The 22,936-nt window shown below is 46.0% G+C and overlaps 1 protein-coding gene across 4 annotated transcripts in view; it reads left to right on the top strand.

Moving 5' to 3' along the window:
- The first annotated feature begins 1,547 nt into the window (after positions 1-1,547).
- The window catches only part of PITPNM3 (PITPNM family member 3), a 338,711-nt gene continuing 317,322 nt past the window's right edge, over positions 1,548-22,936 (top strand). The window contains exon 1 of one of the 4 annotated variants that reach the window (XM_043531087.1): positions 1,548-1,704. Coding sequence is in view for 3 of the 4 variants with exons in the window: in XM_037880424.2 (XP_037736352.1) it covers positions 2,370-2,391 (22 nt within the window). In the remaining variant the exon portion in view is untranslated. Of the gene's footprint in view, positions 1,705-1,952; positions 2,392-22,936 lie in introns of those variants that run through there. The other 3 variants (XM_037880424.2, XM_043531085.1, XM_043531086.1) reach the window with 3 other exon arrangements.

Genomic DNA, 22,936 nt, shown 5'->3' with positions numbered 1-22,936 from the left:
TCACTGGGAGCTGTAGTGGATTAAGGGCAGATCCTTACAGTTGGGAGTGGGGCACACATAGGATACACCTGATCTCTCACAGCTGCAGGAGAAGAGGTAGGAGGAGCTGCAAGATTTCAAGTGTTGGCTGCAGGCACCTCATCCTCTTGGATCCATAGAGCAATCCTTTACCTGTCACTGAGCCTGCTTCCAGCTCTGGACCTACATCCTCTCCTAATCCACATTAAGTAGGAGTTCTCCCAGTTGTGGAGTGGGCCCCCTTTTTTACTCCAAAATATTCAACCCCACATCGCACCCGCAAAAAGCATAATGGGGGGAGGAAAGCAATTTCCTCTTTCTGTGTGTTGGTGTGGCACACGTCAAGCAGAGGAAAATGCATGATTTTTTTCATTCTGCTCTTTGTGGGTGTGATGGTCACTCTGTGTGTGTGGTGTTGTACATCTAAAAAAAACCTCAGATTTTATTTATAAGAGAGCTTCATTCCTTTTGTTTGCCTAAATGACTCTGGCATCCTCTTCCTTTGCATGGGCACTGGCTGCCTTTGGAGATCCAGGTAACCTGAAGACTTTCGATTAAAAGGTGATCAAAGAGGCAATTAGAGGATCTGGCTTATTGGTTTTGTTATATCCTTAACTCTTCCAAAATGCTGCCGCCTCTTTGCTTTGTCACTTCCTCTCAGGGTAGGGGTTTTTTTTATGCTGCAGCAGAATGAGCTTTAGCTTTGTTCTATTTTTGTTGCTCATAAATACTTGGGCCAAATCCTGCCATCCTTACCAGGGCAAAACTCTCACTGGAATCGGAGGGACAGGGTTTAGCCTATGTGGTCTTTTATTTTCTTCAGCAGCTGATCAGTCAGAGCTTCCCAGTTCTCTCTTCTGGCCATTGACGTCAGATTGGAGGAAACTGGCTGAGTCTCTCTATTGGTATTCAAGTGGGGACTTGTGTCATCTTCCCAGAGCAACAGAGGGGCAGTTAGGGTCCCTTGCTGGGACTTGGGAACTGTACCATCACCTAGGGACAGCTAGTGATGCGTGTGAATTCAGGAGGGGGGGGGGAAATGTATGGGAGGCTTATGGGGGACGGCGCGGTGGAGGGGATAGCTTGGTCAAACGGAAAGACATTTCAGCCCTAAATAAACCAAAATGTGAAAGTTCCTACTTCTTGAGTACTCCTCTTCTGAGGCTCTGCACCAGATCCTCAGGTACATGATCCTCCCCTGAAGCATCATGAGGAATAGCACTGTTAATTCAGAAAGCTTTTTTAAAAAGGACCACAAACCACTGGCTGGCTGCTTCCTGTCATTTCTGTGCTATCCATTTGTTGGGAATGAAGAAAAATTACTCGAGGATGGGGGGCTCTTCTGCATCAGCTCCTCCATACAAATCTACTGCCCAGCCACGCCGGGGAGGAGTTGGTGGAGGGGACTAAGGGAATCAAATCCCAATTCGGCGTTGAGTGACTTTTGGGGTGTGTGTGTGGGGGGGAGGAATTGCTTATTTCTGACGGGAGTGTGTGGGAAGGGGATCGTCGCAGATCTGCTGAATTCCTTAGGGGAGGAATCGGCTCTGCTTTAAAGAGACGCAAGGGCGAAACCCGTTTGCTGACCTAATCCGAACTAGGGAGACAGATCACCGTGTCTCGGGGAGGGAAGAGCAGGCTTTACCGGTCTCTCTCCTGTGGAGAGCCTCGTAAAAGCCTCTCTTGGTGAGGAAGCTCCCGCTCTGTTTCAGTGTGAGACCCTGGCATGATCGCTCTTGGAGGGAGGGCTGGGCCCAGGGGGGGGGAGACAGTGTCGCAGCCGCATGCTTCCAAACGCTGTCCTTAGCAATTGCCTTTCCCCAGCCTGTGGGGTGGGACGGGGTGGCTGAGGGGCGCTCCTGAGAGTCCCCTCCGCTGGAGAGGGAAGGCTGGGGTGGGAGAGGGAGTTGTATGTATTTGTCTCTCAGGACCGCAGTTCGTGAGCATCTTGATTTGGCGAGAGACACACACACAGAGTCCCCCCCGCATCCCAAACTGTCCCAGCCGCTGGGCGAGGGCAGCGCCGGCTGCTAACCTCTCCCTCCCGGGGCAGGAATTGTCCGCTGCGCCTTTAACGGGTGTCGTTACACCGGGGGTTGAGCTGCAGGAAGAAACAGCCGCCGCCGCCGCGCTTGGTGCCCTGGCGGCGGCTCCCCTCCGGCTCCCGGCGCTGCAGCCTGAGCCCCGGGAGAGGTGCCGCTAGAGGCAGCCGAAGGAAACCAATGTGGCCAAGGCGCCGCGTCTCCCCTGCGCGCTAGGAGAGCTCCAGCCGCCGGGGCGCAGCGGGCTTGGAGAGCGGCGGCCTCGGGCAGGTGCGGGACTCGCGGCTCGGCGGCAGGAGCCCCGGGGAGATGGCGAAAGCCTCGCGCCCAGGTGAGCTGCCCGAGGAGGTGGGGGCGGGTTTGGCCGAGCGGGGAGGCGCAGGTGCTGGCGGGGTGGGGGGGAGAAGGAAGCGCCAAACTCAGGGAACGCCTGGGTGCTGCGGGAGGCTGCAGCGCCGGGGCGCTCTGTGCGCCCAAGCGCATGGGGCCGCTGCCCCTTTGGGGGCGCAGGGGGCGCGGTCTGCATGCCAGGGGCCCGCACCTGGGTGGGCGCTCGGGGCCGGGGTGTGTGACTCCGGTGCAGCGCTCCTGCTCGCTCTGGCGCTCGCGGCGGGGGATGGTTTGGGCACATGCCTCCAGGGTGCGAGCTCCTTGTTAGTTCGCCAGACGGCGGGCTCGCTTGAGGGGAGCTTCTGGTTTCTTTTCCTGAAGCGGGCGTTTGAATGGATCGCATTGCTCCCGGCTGTGGGGTGGGGGCAGCTGCGTGTCCATTTTCCCCAATGCACGTCTCCAAATTGCGGTGCTCGGCCATCTGATTCCTAGCCGTGGTTTTGCAGGAGTCAGGGCTCCAGGCAGAGTTTTATTGCACGACTAGCTCCCTTTGTAGCATTCCCCCCTCCGGTTTTGCCTTGTCATATTGCCCCACCAGGACAGAAATCTCTTGCAAGTCACGTAGTGTTAACTTGCATGGTTTCTGGTAGCATGCACCTTCTCCTGGGATCTAGCCAGCCATTACTTCCACAGGCAGCTAGCCTGACCATTCTCTTGTATACATAGAGCTATGAAGCCCTTTTCCTAGGTGCAAAGACACACACAAACTTTTCCGTGAATGGAAACGCCGCTTAAGTTGCTCCTGTTTTTCCCAGCAAAGTTTATTTGGGCTCCCAAGAGGCTGTTTCCTCTTGATCGGTGCCTTTAGTATTTAGCTGAAAGTCTCGCATGTGGTTTTCATTCATCTTTACACTTCATTGTTGAAAATCTTGAGTACGGCTTCTTTTGGGGGATGGGAGGGGGAAGAATCTGAGAGGGAGTGCAAGGATCAACGGCTATATCGCTTGAGATTCACTTTTAATTTAGACTGGCTTCCTAAATGATTTCTGCTCCACCATGACTTCCTTTATTTATTTTCTACCCCCTTGCTGAAAAGGGGGAAAGAGTGAGTGAACTAGAAAGTAGAAGCAGCTTTTTGAAATGGGTTTTTAAGAGATCTGGAAGGAAACCCTGCTTTTTGAGAATAATACCACTTTATACATTTTCTGTCCTCAGTGAAACTGGTGCCTCTCCCCACGTAGACTTACTAAGCTAACCCACGTGTTCAGAAAAGGCTTGCAGGACAAAGTGCTGATTCTTGATCTGCCAAGAGGCAAAGAGATGGGGCAGGCGCTGGGGTTTTTGTTTTGGTTCATCTTGTAAATTTTATCTTTCTTCCTCCCCCGCACATCCCATTGGATTGGATTGGATTACCCATCGAATGGATTTAGAAACATGCATGTACCACTAGATTGTGTGTTGCAGGGATGGATTTAGGAATGCTCCACTAGGTATCGGCTGCTGAAAATGCATTGGGAAAGAGCACTGAAATGAGACAAGGCAGGTGGTGCAATGCACTTGATGATGATGCTGCCTTCTAGTGGTTTGCCAGCAGAGAAGATAAGGAACCTATGAGGATTACCAGGAAAAGGTGATTTCTTCTAGCTCCTGTGCAGAGAGGCCTGTGTTTTTGAAGGCAAAAGGCCTGACTTCACTTGGACTAAAAACCAGGCTTGCAGCAATGTCTGTGTGTGCCAGACTTGTCTGGTATTTGTGACCACTGTTGTCTGCAAATGGATTCGTTACAGAGGGGAGGACACCTTTCTCCATCTCAGATTTCAAAGGGACACTGTCATCTTTATAAACAAAAGCAAATGTCTTTAGCTTGCAGGAGAAAAATCACACTGGGCAGATGGCAGCCCCTGAGAAATGATGCCCTTGAAATAGAGAACAGTAATAATCAACCAAAATGCAAACATGCTATTAAACAAAACAAACTTATTAAACCAAAAGGAGATAATTGTTTGAAAGAGTGGAAAAAAAGTCCAGTTGACCTTCTCATACGTTGATTTGCATTGATTTCCCCTTTCACAATGAAAATTGGGAAAGTCTTTCACTGATGTTTGGGCTGCATTCACTGCAGGGATTTGCTTATTTGTTTAAACTCAGCTAGGTTTGCACAGAATTTTAAAAGATTATAAATGAAGGTTACATTTTTATTGATCTTGGAGTTTAAACAAAATATAACTTTTATGCCAAATTTAAGAGGCTGGTGCCCCCCCCCCTTTTTATTTTAAAGAGGCATTAAAAAAATCAATAACCTATCCATAGGGACTGTTCCAGAGCCACCTGTGTGAGGAGCAATGGAAATGAGCTACATTTTAGAAATCTTGCTGAGCCTATCGGTATGAACAGAAATTATGCAAATATACCGAAATGTGTGTGTGACTTGCTTGTACCTTACCTGCATGGCAATCGCTGTTTCCTGGTGTCGAGCCATCTCAGATCTGAGACTTCATTGCAAACACAGGGGAAATGACCTTTCCAAGGCCACTGCTTTCAATTCCTAGCATGGTAGGGGTTCAGGTCCACCCACTCATGCATTTGATCAGAATATCAAATTACATGTGAGATCATGGTGGGAGGGAGAATGAGTTTTGGAGGGGCAGACTCAGTCTGTTGCTTGCTTAGGCTGCATCAGTAAAAGGTGTGACTTGATTTTTTTTTTTTTTTAAATTGATCGGGAGTTCTGACTTAGGGGTGGGTTCTTCAGATGCTGAGCAATTGGAGTGAGGCCCTAATCCTACAAATACTCAGGCATGTGTCTCCCCGGGGGCATGTGCTTAAGCATGTGCAGATTGGAGCCTAGGATTTTCAGGATCCGGGCCCATGAGTGCAGATAGCACTACAGCAATTGCAGCATACTACCTGTCGTCTTCCCTTTCTGCATCACTTTACAGCATGCTGCCGTGACTCCAATGTTCACTCCTACCCAGAAAGCCAAATACAGGTACTTTGTGGTGAAAGCTGGGTACTTTAAAGACGGCGCAGGCAGCCCAACCTGTTGAATATTCTCTGACCTTTTCATATCTTCTATGGATTTGGGGAGAGAGAGTCAGAGGAGGCGGTGGTGCTGGCTGAGAGGATGGTGAAATGAATTCTACTGTGGGGGAGTCACTGTCTAAGGATTCAAGAAGCAGATCTAGGACATATACCACATTTGAGAGAAACTGTGGAAAAGTTCAGTCTGTGATTCGCAGCTTAGCTTGTCGTCTCTCTCCTCCCTCCCCCCCCCCCGCCCCCCCCGGTGCCACTAGACACCATAGGGTGCAAGAGCAAAAATGTCAATTGTTGCTTAAAATAGTAGCTCACAGGCAGATGTGGATGTTTTTGTTTTCTATACTTGTTCAGCAAATGTATGCTGGCCTGTTTACACCATCTGCTGCAAAATTGCCAGTCGAAGGAAGGATGGGAGATAGCCAGGGACAAGTCATTGTTGAAATGTTATTAGAGGGAAAACATTGGGTCCAATGGGAAAAGACTGTGATAGCCCAAAATACTGAGGGTGGTGGTGATGAGGAACAGCTGCATCTTGCACTCTTTCGAGCCCTAGGTAGTGTTTTGTCACCATCCCTCTACATCAGTGGTTCTCAACCAGGGGTACATCAAGATATTTGCTTAGTTTTATGACAGGCTACATAAAAAGCACTGGCAAAGTCTGTACAAACTAAAATTTCATACAGACACTGGCTTGTTTTGTTCTGCTCTATATACTATATGCTGAAATATAAGTACGATATTTTATATTCTAATTGGTTTATTTCATTAATTACATGTAAACATGAGAGAGCATGCAATTTGTCAGTAATAGTGTGCTGTGACACTTGTATGTTACGTCTGATTTTATAAGCAACTAGTTTTTAAGTGAGGTAGAACTTGGGGGTATGCAAGACAAATCAGACTCCTGAAAGGGATACAGTAGTCTGGAAAGGTTGAGAGCCACTGCTCTACAGGGTAGCCCTTCTGGCTGAGTCTGACTATCTTAATTTGTCTTATGCTCTCTACCGCCTTTGACAGAGCCAACCATACTCTTGGCTTCAGCAGCAGTGGGCTCCCCTGGTTCTCCTCTTAGTTTGATGACTTTCTTCAGATGATGCTGCTGCTGCTCCTCCTCTTCCTCTTCAGTTCCCCTTCCCAATCTGATGGCTGTCAAGGCTTGGTCGTTGATTTTCTTAATCTGCTCCCTTGGCTTCAACTTCTACTTCTGTCCAGAAGATGGTTCCAAAGTCAACTCCTGTCCCTGACATCTCATCCTCTGTCTGGTATCACATCCCCTGATGTCTCTGTTGTGTGTCCCAAGGCTTTCTTGAGCTCAGTCTTTCAAAAATGGGACTCCTTACTTTTGCCATAACCCCCTCCCCTCTGGTTTCCTTCTCTCTCATTGCTGACAACTCTGCTAGTCTTCTGGACTCGGTGTCCTCTTTGACTCTTCCCTCTTCCCTTCTTCTCCCATCTCCCCCAATATCCAGTCTCTCTTTCCAAACACTGCCTCAGCATCCCCCAAACCCACGCATCTGTCTTTACACCACCCCTCACCCCCTTGTCTGGACTTTGACCATCTCTTGGCTGGATTATTGTAACTTCCTTTCTGGTTTTCCCTATCTGCCATGGTTATGGTCCACATCCTCTTCTGTCACTGTGGCCATGTCCTTCTCTAATCATCTGCCTAAATTTGTCAGTCACTGTGTTGCATACAGGCTCCTTGTCCTAATCTTTAAAGCCTTATGTGATATTGCACAATGGATCCTTTCTGGCTTCCTCCCCTTTCCCCATTCAGCCTTGCCTCACTGCTCATTTTTGTCTCTTTAATACACTTGGCTTCTTATCCTTCATTCTGTTGCCTGCTATGCTAGGAACATTCTCCCACCTCTTGTCTGCCAAGCTCCCACTCCCTCTAGTCCTTTTAAAATTTCTTCTTCGTAAACCCCTACTTCCAGGAGATGCTTCCTTCCTTGTGTCCTCCCTTCACCCTTTTATGAACTCCTAATGTTTGACTTGGCCCCTCAGCCTGCAAATCACTGCTCATGGGCACACCTTTGACTTCAGTGGGGTGCAGCCATTGGCTTCCGTGCAGTGTATTGCAAGATTGGGACCTTAGACTGTAGGGCTAAAGAGCTGTGCTGACTTACACCTGCTGAGGGACTGGCCTGGAAGAGATATTTTATACAGTGTCTCATATGATAGGGTCCTAGTCCATGATCGGCAATCCTGGGTGCTACTGAAATAATATGTTCCCTGTCCCTCCTGAAAAGATTGCTCTGTTTGCGAAGTGCAGTGCAAATTTACAGCATGGCGTATACCAATAATGCCATTGGAAATGAATTCCTCTTGTCACCTAGTCCTTGAAGTAAATGAGGCTATTAGTTAGCACTGTTATGGCACAAAACACGGAGAGGAGACAACGTATGACTAGGAGGCTGATGAAGAATAAAGTAGGGGAAGAATCTGGTGCAAATTTAAAGCCACCTAGTATAATGGACTGATCCATTGATTTTTCTCTCCTCCCGCCCTGTGATGCTCAGCGGATGACTAGTTAGTCATCACTTTATGATGATGTCTTCATATGCAGCAATCTCAGGAGTTGTCTCATTTTAGAGGGGCAGCTGAAATGCAGGCTTGCCTACAGGAGCACTTATGGGTGAGAGGGCCAGGAATTTAACCCAGGAGTCCTAATGCCCCATCCCCTCCTCTAACTGATCATACTCTGTTACCATAAGGAGAAACCCCAGCAACTCTAGCCGGGTGCTGCCTTGGAGTAATGACTAATATTTTTCAATGGGTCATGTGAATTTTGCACTTGACCACAGAGTGAGATCCTCTAGCCACTGTCCAAGCTTCCCCATGCTAGCGTGCTGAAATCCTGATCTAGCTGCCCCTCCCAAAGGAGGCAAGAAGATAATTCACTGTGCCCATTTTAATCTTTTTGGCCTCTGTCTGCAGAGACTGCCACCAAGAGAACCCATTGTGATTGCTTTTTGTGATGTGGGCATCTGTCTGGTGGGAACTCGTTTTGAAGCAATCTGGTTTTCATTCTTAACTCCAGAAGCCTGGGAACGAGTCATGGCTAGCAGATGACCCCCTTGATGCGAAGCAGAAGAGAGTAAACAACTGTTTTGAACCAAGTCTGTTCTTCAGTTAATTTTCTCTTGCTCATGTAGTGTACCAAGTCCAGCTGCTCAGTGCCACTTGCTGTTCTTTCCAGGTCGATCCCGCTCTCCACGGCAAATCTCCACTGACTTCAAATGTGGGGGAATCAAGTCTGTGATGGGATCTACGGGCCCCACACTGAACCAGGGCAGGGAACAGAGCAATACTGGGCTGGGGAGGTGCTGCCCCTCAAGGCATGCTCCCAGTGGAGGAACCGATTAAAAGGAAGCTGGTAGCCCAGGAGAAAGGCAATGAGCTGCAGGTGGCACCAGGAATCCAGGCTGAGAGCTGTGCCAGGAAGGTGTAACAGCTTTGTGAAGGTTACTCTAGTAGCAAGGACTTGTATCCTCCCTTCTGCTCCCCCCTCCCCCCCCCCGCCCCCCCGGCCTTCTTTGGGAGTTGAAAGCCCAGAGAGAGTGACGGACTGAACAGGACATTGAGAGTCTAAGACAGCAACTGCCCCCCAAACTGAGGCACTCCAGACTGCTAGGAAATGACCCAAGGGAAACATAACTTGGCTGGATGCTCTGATATATGCCTCAGGCCCCGGGTTGGGACCCAGTGCAGTGGGTGGGCCCTGGTTCCCCTACCTTGCCTCCCTGCTTCTTTGTAGTGACCAGTCTCTTGGGGGAGCAGTCAGAGCATGAGGGGATGATTGAGGCCACAGCCAGGGCCCCCTGTGGGACGACTAGGCCGGCAGAAATTGTAAGACCATGAGCTGACCTCTAGGCCAGCTGGTCACCAGACTTTCCTGCTACAAAGCCCTAGTCAAGGATATTGTCCATCACTCTGGAACCTTAATCTTGAGCACAGCAGAGCAGAGAGCAACTGCTGTTGGAACTGTGGTTTTTTATCTAGCACAGGGGTGGCCAACCTGAGCCTGAGAAGGAGCCAGAACTTACCAGTGTGCATTGCCAAAGAGCCACAGTAATACGTCAGCAGCCCCCAGTGCCTCCCACCCACCAGCAGCCCTGCTGACCAGCGCCTCCCCCCTCCCTCCCCGCACCTCCCGATCAGCTGTTTCGTGGTGTGCAGGAGGCTCGGGGGAGGGGGAGGAGCGAGGGCACGGCAGGCTCAGGGGAGGGGGCGGGAAGGGGTGGAATGGGAGGCCGGGCCTGTGGCAGAGCCAGGGATTGAGCAGTGAGCACCCCCTGGCACAGTGGAAAGTTGGCGCCTGTAGCTCCAGCCCCGGAGTCGGTGCCCAGACAAGGAGCCGCATATTAACTTCTGAAGAGCCGCATCTGGCTCCGGAGCCACAGGTTGGCCACCCCTGGGCCGGTTGGATCAGACTTTCCAAAGAGCTCCTGGCCAGACTTTCAGGTGCTCAGCAGTCAGCGCCCAGAGATGGGGCCAGATTTTTCCAGAGAGCTCAGCTCCCAGTGAAAGCCTGAAATAAAGGCCAGCTTTTCAGGAGCACCTAGAACTCAGTAGTTCCCATCGTGATACTCAATGCCAGACTTTCTTGCCCAACGTGCTAGAGTCTTTTGAAAGTCTGTCTGCTTACTCTGGGGCCTAAATATAGGAGCTGTGCTCTTTAGAAAATTCTGGTCCTAAAGACTGTTCCCTCCCCTTCTCTCACTAACATAACTATAGAGTGGTTTACAATTTCAGTTCAGTCCTCCCTCTGGGGCTGAGAGCTGCAACCAGTGGAAGGTCTGCAGCTTGCTTAGTAAAGATGAGCTATGCCTGTCCCCTGCTTGATGCACAGAGCACCTCAGCTGATTTATTGCTTAACAGCTAAAAGCTGAATCAAATGTCTCTGAGCTGTACAAGACCTTGAGGGGTTTTTTTTGACAGCAAATAAAACTGTTTGTTCAATGTATCTTATAATTAGTTCCCTTGTGCTCTTCGCCGTGTAGTAGATCTTTTATTACTTAAAAGGAAAAGCTGCTGACACGATATTAAAAACACATGGCAGTGTGTCTGAGCAACCCACAACATACTTTGTGGTAGCTTAAGCACAGCCCTGTGCTAGATGAAGCCACACAGGAATACTTGGGCTCTCTGAGCTGATATGTCTTCACTAGAAATGCCTAGTGAAGACATATCAGTGGTACAGTGTAGTGCTTCAGTGTAGACACTTACTGTAGCAAGGGGTTGGGTTCTCCTGTCGTTGTAGTTAATCCAGAGAGGTGGTAGCTTGGTGAGTGGAAGAAATTCTTCTGTTGACCTAGCTGCATCTACACCAGTGGTTAGGCTTAACTAAGTTGCTCAGGGGCATGGATTCCCGCCCCCCTCACCCCCCGCCTAAGTGATGTAGGTGGGTTGACCTAACTTTGAAGTGTTGACCTGGCCTCAGAGTTAACTTTTAAGAACATAGATATATTTATTTCTTTCATCACAATATGTTAGATCAGAGTGATTCTCAAATGAGAAATAAATCCCAACTCCTTAGGTTCGTACGGTGCCACCATTATGGCTGTTGGCCTTGTGACTGGGAGTTGGGAGATCTGGGTTCAATCCCAATCTCTGCCACAGATTTTGTTGTGTGACCTTGGGCAAGTCGTGTAAATCCTTATCCTTCAATGAGGTCTATGTGGCTGGGTCCCACATAGCTGCACTTAAATCAGTAGGTCGACCTGCATGCAGCTCTTTGCAGGACTGAGGCCTTAATCTCTCTCTGTCTGGGTTCCCCATCTGCAAAAAAGGGAGAGAATATTATTTTTTCCCTTTGCTTTATCTAAGCTTTTTGGGGCAGTGACTGTCTCTTACTATATGTTTGAATGACGCCTTCCTTCATGGGGGTCTTGATCTCAGCTGGGACATCCCAACTGTAAAGGTATATTTTAAAGTGACTATTTAGTATTTATACATGTAATCTGGCAAATTTAAAATGAAGCCACTGGAAAATAACAATGTATTACTTTGGCCTCTAGTAAGATTTAGTAGCATAGCTGCTAAATAGCGCTATGCAGACAGCTCTGTTAGATAACTTAGTGGGTAGTCAAAAAGGCTCTTGTAGCTTCAGAAAAGCAGACTAGAAAAAGAATATTATGTAGCAGCATTCAGTGGCAACTGGCATGGGATAAGAGGGAAGGTCCTCTCATGGATCGGTAACTGCTTAAAAGATAGGAAACAAAGGGTAGGAAGAAATGGTCAGTTTTCAGAATGGAGAGAGGTAAATAGTGGTGTCCCCCAGGGGTCTGTTCTGGACCCAGTCCTATTCAACATATTCATAAATGATCTGGAAAAAGGGGTTAACAGTGAGGTGGCAAAATTTGCAGATGATAAAAAAAACTACTCAAGATAGTTAAGTCCCAGGCAGACTGCGAAGAGCTACAAAAGGATCTCACAAAACTGGGTGACTGGGCAAGAAAACGGCAGATGAAATTCAAAGTTGATAAATGCAAAGTAATGCACATTGGGAAACATAATCCCAACTATACATATAAAATGATGGGGGTCTAAGTTAGCTATTACCACTCCAGGAAGAGATCTTGGAGTCATTGTGGATAGTTCGCTGAAAACATCCCGTCAATATGCAGCGGGGCGGTCAAAAAAGTGAACAGAATTTTGGGAACCCTTAAGAAAGGGATAGATAAGACAGAAAATGTTATATTGCCTCTATATAAATCCATGGTACGCCCACATCTTGAATACGGTGTGCAGATGTGGTCACCCTATCTCAAAAAAGATATTTTGGAATTAGAAAAGGTTCAGGATAGGGCAACAAAAATTAGGGGTATGGAACGGCTGCCATATGAGGAGAGATTAGTAAAGCTGGGACGTTTCAGCTTGGAAGAGAGACAAGTAAGGTGCGGGATATGATTGAGGTCTATAAAATCATGACTCGTGTGGAGAAAGTAAATAAGGACGGGGCGGCAGGTTTGTATAATTTTTGGTGGTGCCCAGAACGGGTCCAAGTCCCACCCCCCAGCACACCTAGAATCATGGACTTTAAGGTCAGAAGGGACCTTCTGCACAACGCAGGCAACAGAATCTGTCCCACCCACCTGCCTAAGGCTCTGTGAAGGAGTTTGGGTGCAGGAGGGGCTGCGGGGTGCAGGCTCTGGGAGGGAATTTGGGTGCGGGCTCTAGGCTGGGGCAGGGAGTGGTTGGGGTGCAGGAGAGGGTGAGGGGTGCCGCCTTTACCTCAGGTGGCTCCCAAAAGTGACTGGCACACTCCTCTGGTAGTAGCTCCTAGGCAGGGGGGGCTGGGGAGTCTCCGCGCACTGGTGCCCGCAGGCATGCCCCCGTAGCTCCCATTGGCCGCAGTTCCCGGCCAATGGGAGCTGAGGAGTCAGCGCTCAGAGCGGGGGCAGCGTGCAGAGACACCCTCGCCCCCTGGGGCTGCCGGGATGTGCCAGCCACTTCCGGGAGCGGCACGGAATGAGACTGGGCAGAAAGCCTACCTTAGCTCTGCTGTGCTGCCGGCGGCAGCTGGGGCCCCCCGGGCCCTTTTAAGGCGGGGCCGGGGGAGAGACCCGGCCCCGAACATTGGTGGAGCCGGGCACCCGGCCCTGAATATTCCTGGAGCACAGGCACCACAGGCCCATATAACTTGCTGCCCCGAATAAGGAAATGTTGTTTATTCCTTCTCATAACACAAGAACTAGGGGTCACCAAATGAAATTAATAGGCAGCAGGTTTAAAACAAACAAAAGGAAGTATTTTTTCACACAATGCACAGTCTACCTGTGGAACTCCTTACCAGAGGATGTTGTGAAGGCCAAGACTATAACAGGGTTAAAAAAGAACTAGATAAATTCATGGAGAATAGGTCCATCAATGGCTATTAGCCAGGATGGATAGGGATGGTGTCCCTAGCCTCTGTTTGCTGGAAGTTGGGAATGGGTGACGGGATGGATCACTTGATGATCACCTGTTCTGTTCATTCCCTCTGGGGCACCTGGCATTGGCCACTGTCGGAAGACAGGATACTGGGCTAGATGGACCTTTGGTCTGACCCAGTATGGCCGTTCTTATGTTCTAACTGCAAAGGTCACTGCTTTCATCCCAAGTCTGTTTCCAAATGAAAAAGCAACTTGCCCTTTTTTTATAGTGGAAAAAGCCTCCTGAATTCAAACTGATCATAGTTTTGTTTGAATTTCTAACAAGGGGAAAGGCTGCAATGGCATCTATTTTCAGTTAATTTCTACTGAGACTAATTCATGCTCTTCAATAATTCTATTATGAACATGGTAGTGTTTTCGGCAGCTTTGGAAACATTGTCAGTTGATTTATCTCCATTATCTAGCTTGGTAAAGAAGTAATGTGCCTCACTGCATTTTCTATAATCTTCTCTGTGTGATACAGGTATACATAAGGATCCAGTTCTGCAAACAAAGCCAAGCATAGGGTTTAGTACTGATCCAGAGCCCCTAGAAGTCAATGCAAGTCCCTCTGTTGACTTCGATGCATATTAAATATTCTTAACCGTGCCTCAGTGCAGGGGGCTGGACTAGGTGACCTCTCAAGGTCCCACCCAGCCCTACATTTCGATGATTTAAAATCTAGCCGTTGGGGAGTTCCACTGTGGTAAGCCTTATGTTCAGTAGTATGTGCAGGTTTTCCCCTAAATGTGTAAATCCTCTTTGTCGTTCTCAAGGTAAGTATAGAATACAAAATAAACAGTCGTGAAAATACTGTGTTCCTTGCACTTCCGTTACGTCAACCTTCATTTCACTTGCCCAATACTGTTGTAACAAACAGTCATGATGTACGTTGTTTGAGTAACTCCACTGGAAAGAGCAATTTTTGTAGGAGCTTTTTTTCAGCTGGGCAGGTAGCATCACGGGAGATCTAAAAAGGTTCCACAGCATCTCAGTGGCAGAGTAAGAGCCTGCGTGGGAACATCTGCACTGCTATTTTTAGTGCCATAGTGTGAGCCTGCATCAGTTGACCCGGGCTCTGAGATGTGCTGCTGTGGGGTTTTCCTTATTTGCTTTGTAGATGTACCTTCGTTCCGAGCTTTGAGCACTACGCCATGCTCTCTTCCCAATTTTTTTTTATTTTTTTTTGCTGTCATATCGTATAAGCCAGCCATTTATTTTACACAAATCTGGTGGGCAAAATACAATTTGTTAGGGTACATGAGCACCTTGTATTCAAACAAGCCAATGCATGTGACAGAAGCATGTGCCTCTTAAAGAGAAATGCAAAGATGTGTGAGTAAAGCTTTAACAACTTTAGGCACCTGTAGGTCTTTCCTACTACACCAAGTGATTTGCCACAGACATTTCCTTAAGACCTTGTCTTAAAACACCCAATAATGCCTTTTTGAGGTATATTTCAGCCTCCGCTTTGGAGACTGGTGATTGAGAGGGGATGCTTATTGGAGAATTTGACTGAGGTCAAATAACTTGGATTAAGAACAGAAACCTTGCTAGCAAATAATGATTCCCCGCTTTCTATCCATCAATCTCAATGATTCCCCACTTTCTATCCATCGATCTTTACAAAGGAGAGCAAGTATCATCCCATTTTACAGATGGGGGAAAACCGAGGCACGGGGAGGTGAAATGACTTCTCCCACTCCAGTAGCAAAGCCAGAAACAGAACCCAGGTTTGCATCCCAGTCCAGTGCTCCATTCACTAGGCAACATTGCCTCCCCAGGCAAACATGCTTCCTGTTTTGCAGGAAGCTTTGTGTGCACCGAACACAAACCTAATACCACCTCAGATTTATTTTTTTTAAAGGTGAGGTTCCATCACTTCTCTCCTCTGTTTATTCTAGTTGGAAGGTAATAGCTTACCTGAGGGGAATGAATTTCATTACTTGAATTAATTTACATCATAAACAAGCTTGCTGCATAACAAGTAACTTATTAAAACAATATTTCTAGGTGTCATTAGCTAAGACCGTATAGTTCTTGAATAACAATAGCATGCCATAGTAAATTAGGGCCCTTCAGCGTTAGTGTGGAGGTGAATGTTTGGGGTTGGGTTTTTTGCGGGTGGGCGGGGGGTTGTTTTTAAATTGTGGAGAAAATTGGTTTCATGAAAATGCAGAGAGAGCACAGTTGCAGGTGCGTTGTTTATTGCCTGAAGGTGACTATTTTCTTTTCTTTTAGGAAAACTTGAGCAGAAGTGGTTCTGTTATTTGTGCACAACTTGAGGTAAAGGGGAACATGTCTGATGTTCCAGCTGACTTCAGGGGAAGGGCTTGGTCTCTAAGGTACTTGGTGACTTTCACAGCCTCAATCCTTGCCCCCCTTCCACCAAAACAAAACCCTGTAGTTTTTTGGGTGTCTGTTCCCTTAATCCAGAGCAATTTGGCACATTGGACGTGTGCTGATAGGACTGACATTTAAAATATATATATATATATATATATATATATATATATGAGAGGCTGAGTATCTGTGTACTTGATTTCACAACTTTAATGGTGCATTGTTATTAAATGCCAATTTTTTTTAATGTATGTTAAAAGACAGAGAGAGAAACTGAATTGATGTCCCTTGAAGCCCTCTATCTAGCGTCCCATGCTGCCCTGCCAATGTGCCTCAGCCGTGACCTGGAGAAACCAGATCAAATGCTGCTCTGTAACACAAGTTGCAGCTTCCATTCATGTGAATGGGTGGCGCTCCATTTTTGTGATTTGTAACTGAAAGCAGAATGTGGCCTGCTAGTTTGTGGAAGAAAGGGGAATTTAGTCTACCTGGACATTCCAGTCCTCATCTGCTGAGACTGGCAGTGACGTGGACCACCATGGCGGTAACTTTTGTAGGGTTAATACACACAGGAACTGGGCTGAGACCGCGAACTTATTTCGTATAAGCAGTTAGGTGAGAGCTATTTATGGCCCCCAAATATCTGGGATGAAACTTAGCCCTGGTGTGTGTTCTGTTTGACAGCAGCAGCAGAGTTGTGTCTAATTACACCAGGCCTGACTTTGAGGGACTGGATTCTAATAATGACCTGCTAGCAGGTGTGGATCGAGATCTTCAACAGTCCTCTGCCAGCCAGTGCCTTGGAAAGAGAGAGACAAGAATTGTCTTTTTGAGTATGAGAAGGAGATATTCAGATGTTGAGCCAAAAAATTATGGGCCTCCACTGAATGCAATCTATTGCCTGACCCAACTGCAGGGTGCAACTGTATTCTCCCAGGGACAAGAAGATTGGAACTGGCTCTGTGTATCCTTGAGCCATGGGAAGCCATTTCGTTGCCAGTGAGTCATGAGAGAATGCAACTGGCTGTGTATGGTGCTCTGCCTTATGGTTATAGGTTATAGACTTCAGCTGTGAACTTAATCATCTTAATGCTAAGGAAATTAAAGTCTAGTATGGGTAAATTTGGTTAATGAGCTTATTATACACTGGAAATCTTACTTTAACTGATTTTAACACTGCTCAGGAGTGACTTTCTTTTTAATTACCAGTTTACACTAGGAGAGCAGCCGTGAAGTGTGTGTTTTTTGGGGGAGGGGACGGAGCAATGTGATAAATTAGTACACTTAGTAATTACTTTACAATTCTGAAAGACACCTGTTTTCATGAAAGCTGCTAATAGTTATATTTCCTGGTTGCATTGCTTCAGAAAACACAGCAACAAGTAAATCAGATGCCTTATCTAATGCACTGATTATTATACAGATCATCCATCCTATGATATTCTGGGGTGCAATCCAGACCAGTGAGGGGCTGTCACGCCTGCAGTCGTGGGTGCCTCTCAATGCCTTGCTGGTGTAGTTCCCACCTGGCTGCTCACAAACAGCCTGCAAGCATGTAGGTCACATCCTGAACGTCTGTGTGTTGCTGCAGCCTTGGTTCAGCAACTCTGACCCCAGCAGCACCCATCAGTCACACCCTGGCCTCCACCAGCCTTGGTTACTGCTTGCAGTGTGACCCCAACACCTTCCCAATCTTGAATTTTCTCCCCCCAGAATGTGTTCTGTACTGTCCAGCCCTCTCCTGGACAGTTCAGATATTTTACGTGTGTGGTCCCTGTGATGGAACAATATACAAAAAATTTTCTTTTAAAGGAGATACCACACAGCCCAGTTTGACCACAACACTGGCTTAGCTTTGATTAAAGACCCAAAATAAGTTTATTTAACAAAAGAAGGTAGGATTTTAAGCGAGTACAGCTATTAAGGAATTTAAAGTCAGAAATGGTTACATGAAAAATACAGATAAAATGCTTCCTAGTACTGAACTTATCAAACTAGACTTGGTTCAAGGTGAAATTCTTACCATGCGTTTTCAGCAGCATTGCTGACCAAGTTTCAGGTCAAGATCTGCTCCCAAGGTCTAACGGCTGTTTCTTTTGTCAAGAAAGATGGGAAGGGAGAGATGCCTTGAGATGTTTTTTGTCCCTCACTTTTATAGCTCAGTCACACTTCGAAAAGCATCTTCCAGAGCATGACCCTTAGTTCTTTCCAGCTGGGAGTAAGGGGACCTGGAGCCTGGTGGAGGCAGGAGGTCTTGTGCTGTTTCTTTTCACACGGGTATGCTGAAATGCATATATATTTTTTTAATCTTCTCTCTTCCCCCTCTTGTTGTCTGAGGACTCTGTTTACATCTTGTGTGTAAATTGAAATAAACACACAGCCCTTTGTTTAAGACAGGTGTGTTTTGACCTACCCAATTGGGGTTACTGGAGTTTGAACACGTGCTTTTCACATCAAAGGGGGGGATTTCATAACTTATGTTGCTGCATACATGTCACCATACTATTATTGACCAGTCAGTTATTAGTTTTCAAATGATATGTCATAAGGTGTGTTTTGCACAAAGATTACAATAGTACGTAGGATGTGAATACAGGGGTGCATTCGGTCACACATCCCTTGTACTGTAAATTGTGATCTCGTTTCAGTAGCAACAAGAATAAAACAGTCTGGGAAGGGAATGCCCCTATCCCTCCCTTTTTCTATAATTCTGTTAAAAAGTTTCACAATATCTGATCTGATGATATCCAACCTCTTGCCATAGAAGTTGTGAAGAGCTCAAGTATCATATTTTTCAGGAGCCGTGCAAGCTGAGAGGAGAGAGAACTTCCTTTCTAGCTTTAATTAGCAGATACAGCATCCTTGTCCAACCACTTTACTCTTGATCTCTTGCAAATTCTAATCAACAGGGCCAAATTCATCTCTAACTACACGATCTGCACAAAGAATCAGGTCATATCGCCCCCCCGAGCCATCTTACATCATTAAGATCTAGGGATCTCTTCCAGTGTTTTGAATCAAACAACTTTGAGGGGCCCTGTTATGCAAGCCTTGCTCTCGTGAATAGCCTTTATATGTGTGTGTGTGAGAGATGATTACTACTTTATTATTGCTATTATAGCAATGCTTTGAGGTCCTAACTGAGAACTGGGCCCTGTTATGCTAGGCACTGTGTATGCACCTATTAAGAGACAGTCCCTGCTGTGCAATCTAAACAAAGCTGCCTATCTTGTTTATTATCTCAGTCTTACAGATGTGGAATTGAGGCCCAGAGAGACTGTGCTATATCTACACTATGGTTTACGTCGGCATAATTTATGTTGCTCAGAGGTGTGACTAAATCACCCTCCGAAGCGACATAAGTTACACTGACATCGTGCTGTCCACACCGTTGCTTATGTCGGTGAGAGAGCTTCTCCCGCTGACATAGCTACCCCCACTCGCAAGGGATGGAGTAGTTTAAGCTGACGGGAGAGAGCTTTCCCGTTGGCTTAAAGTGGCTACATTAGAGAGCTTTACAGTGGTGCAGCTGCTAAGCTCTCAAATGTAGCTGTAGCCTGAGTGACTTGCACAAGGTCACACAGAGTCTGACAGAGCTTGGAACTGAATACAGGTCTCCTGACCAGTCCAGTGCCTTAACCACAAAGCCATCCTTTTCTCAAACTGGAGTCAGTAGGACTGGTGATATAATAAGGTTTTGCAGGATTAAGTTAATAAATTGGCAAATATTTTGCAGAAAAATCCTGTTTGTTTTTTTAAATAGCTTTTGTTGGGAGAGGGAAGCATAATGCCAACCAGCGAGTCTAGGATTGGACAAATATTTGCTGCTTGTAATTGTGAAAATAACTCTGAGTCCTGGTAAACACTTAAAAATGAGACTGACCAAGTTATGTCACTCAGGGCTGTGAAAAATCTTGTGCCACAAGTGCCATAGTTAGGCGGACCTAATCCCCTGCTGAAGACACGGCCAGGTTGATGGAGGGATTTTCCCGTTGACCTGTCTACTGCCTCTTGGAGAGGCGAATTTACTGCAGCAATGGAAAAACCCCTTTAACATCTATGCTATGGCGCTACAGCGGTACAGTTGCAGCTGTTCTAGTAGTGTAGACGTAATCTGAGGACTACAACCCAAATTAGGCCTTTGGATTTTCTTCGTGGCTGCATGAGATTGATAATATTTTAGAAGTACATTTAAATGCTAAGGGATGGGGGAGTCGTCGTCATACATTGCTAGTTTAAAATCCTGAATGACACGGTTCATTCATGCTATGTTCAGAAGGATGAAAACTGAAGATAAGCAAGAAATGTAGCCATATTTCACAGGCATGATAGCTTTATCCTAAGAACTCCATTAATTTACTATGTGGACGCTATTATCCAACATAGGTAAAGAGAAATGACCTTGCTTGGTTCCTGAATGAGTTGTGTTTGTGCACACGTGTGACAATGGGAGTGGCAAAGTGGAGGTAAAAACTGGACTTGCATAAAGGAAATCCAGAGTGTGTTTTTGGGAAATAGCATTTTAATGCTAACAGTACAATGTGTCTGCAGTAGAATCCTAATCGAGCAGCAGCCACGCACGCTTGTGCTTCCCTGTTTTGAAGTGACAACTGAAATTTTGTTAACAGAAGAAAATAGCTGACTGTAATCTTGATTATCATAAAATATTTTAAAGGGCAAAGAAAAGTGCATAAACCTAGTTCTACTGGAGCCCCTCTCTTGCAAATCCATACAACAACATAAGGAAAACCTGACATCAGTATTTAACATTTTCTTCTCAAAACACTGCAATATGTAGAGAGAATTTTGTCACTTACAATTTGGTTTCTGTGTAGTTAGCTGCTTAAATCTAAGGCCACAAACCTGTGTCTCCTATACAAAGGAGAATTAGTCAGGAGACAGGCATATTCATATGCAGTAGGTTCCATTAGCTGAGCATCAGTAGGACATTTTAATTCTGGTTTGTTTCATTAAGAGGATCCACATTACAATTCTCTCCAAGTAATTTTCTTCTTGCAACTTGGCTTGTTTGTAGATCTTGCTGAGTTCTGAAAATCAAGCCTAGTCAAGACTGAGAACTGCAGCTTAATGTATTTGAGGTTTGTAGAAAATACGTTAGTTCATTATTTTTAATTGTCTAAAAAGACTAGATGTAAGGAGACAGGGACATCGTTAAAATTGAAATTCTAGTCCTAGCTTTATTTAGTCACATCCTTGAATTCTTGATTTCATATCTTTAATGTTTCATTAACACTTAGTGTTTTGGGAGGCATGTCGGATTGTCAGTCGAAAAGCGAAACTTTGAGTGCCTGATCTAAAGCTCATAAAAGTGAATAGGAAGACTCCGGTTAACTTAGATGGGCTAGGGATCAGGCCCCCCGTGAACTGGTAAATCTGTTTATAGTAACAAATAGAATATTATTGTTACATGTCATTTCCCCCCCCCCCTCAAAAAAAAAAAAAAAAGCATTAACTAGGATCTTCAGATTTGTAGCTTAGCCTTGGCTTTGCTATTTACAAAGCCTTTACTTTAGGAAGTGTTAGCCTCCAATATAGGGCTGGTTCTAGGAGTGGCCCTGCATTGCTGTAAGTATCTTCTTCCAGGGGTGCTGTACCACTGTTCTGCTTAGCTGTGGGTTTTGGGGTGATTTTTGCTCCTCTCTGGTTGGTTGGCTCTGTTTGTTTGGTTTTTGGCTTGGCCACTCAGGGGAAGAAGGGGGTAACGGGAAAAACATTTTCTGTCATGGCCAACAAAAGGGCTCATAATTCTCCTGCTCTCAGTGCTTCTAAATTCATAAAGCTGATTTGTTTTGAATGTTTAAAAATAATAAACAATACCTAGTTCTTCTAGCACTTTTCATCCATCGATCAAAAAGTGCTTTACAAAGGAGGTGTGAGTATCCTCATTTTGATGTCATCCAAGAATTAGTAAAATTAACTTTTGGTTGAAATGTTGCACTTTTGTTTCGAATTGAAAAGCACAACATAGTCCTTGTGTTATCTCACACAGGGTTGGTCTACATTGCAGAGTATGTGACTGGAGCATGTGTAGACCTGCTCAATCTAGTTTTGATCTACCAGGCTCATAACAATAGCAACGAAGTCATGGCAGCATGGGCAGTATGACCCCCTGGGTATGCACTCACGGTGATAGCTTGTACTGCCATGCTTCATAACCGTTGTTCGAGCAAGCTTGATCGAAGCTAGCTGTGGTGCGTCTACACATGTTGCAATCGTATTTTTGATTGCAGAGTAGACGTACCCTATGACACTTTTTTGCCCCAAGAGCCTCCAAAGTATGATGTTCTCATAGCTGTTCAAACTGGTGGATGTTGAGCAGATGAAGTAAATTGAAAAGAAGCAGATATTAAGTTCATGCTGAGTCTGGTACAGGCACTTCTGATTGCTGAAAGGAAGGCATGCATCTATCTGTTTGCTTATTTTAATGTACACAGAGATTTCATGGGCTGGTTGGTTGATTTTAATAGTTTCTACTCATGTTAATGAATTTTGTCAGCTTTCCTTGAGAATTTGTATTAAATTTTCAAGCCTTTGGTATCTGTCGTACCTGATAGATGATTTTCAACCCTATTGGATTCAGTAATTGATTCACCAAACATTTGATTGTATCCAACTGAGAGAACAGGGCTGACTCTATATCAAAAATCTATTGACTGAATTACTTTTGCGTGATAAAATAAACGTTCACTGGCAAAGACCAGAAAATAAATATTTGCGTTCTGCATTGTAAACGTTTTGTGCTGCAGCAAAAACACTGCATGAGAGCTAGATCCTCAGCTGGTGTAAATCAGTGTGGCTGAATAGAGTTACACTGATTTACAACAACCGAGGACCTGCTCCTGAGAATTTAAATGAAAAGGTAGCTTGACTCTGGGTGAACTATTTAAAAGTCAAACCCTACTATTTAATTTCTGAAAGATTAAAGTGCTGGAGAGAGCCAGTGGAACCTTAACTGTTCAAAGAAATATATGGTAAAACAGGCCCCTTTAGGTTACTTTTCTATGCAAGAAGCAGAGCTGATGCATAATGCAGCAGACTGAGAAATAGCAAGTAATAACAAACCTGAAGAGGAACTGTGTGTCACTCAAAAGCTTGTCTCTTTCACCAATAGAAGTTGATCCGATAAAAGAGATTACCTCGCCCACCTTGTGTGTCAAATATTTTGAAGGTCAGAGGAGCTGTGATGGAAGGAATGTGATCAGCCGTCAGATGGGCAATGGTGTA

The sequence above is a fragment of the Chelonia mydas genome, chromosome 17 (genome assembly GCF_015237465.2).
Source record: "Chelonia mydas isolate rCheMyd1 chromosome 17, rCheMyd1.pri.v2, whole genome shotgun sequence".
NCBI classification, from domain to species: domain Eukaryota; kingdom Metazoa; phylum Chordata; order Testudines; family Cheloniidae; genus Chelonia; species Chelonia mydas.
This window is presented reverse-complemented; position numbering and strand designations above follow the sequence as displayed.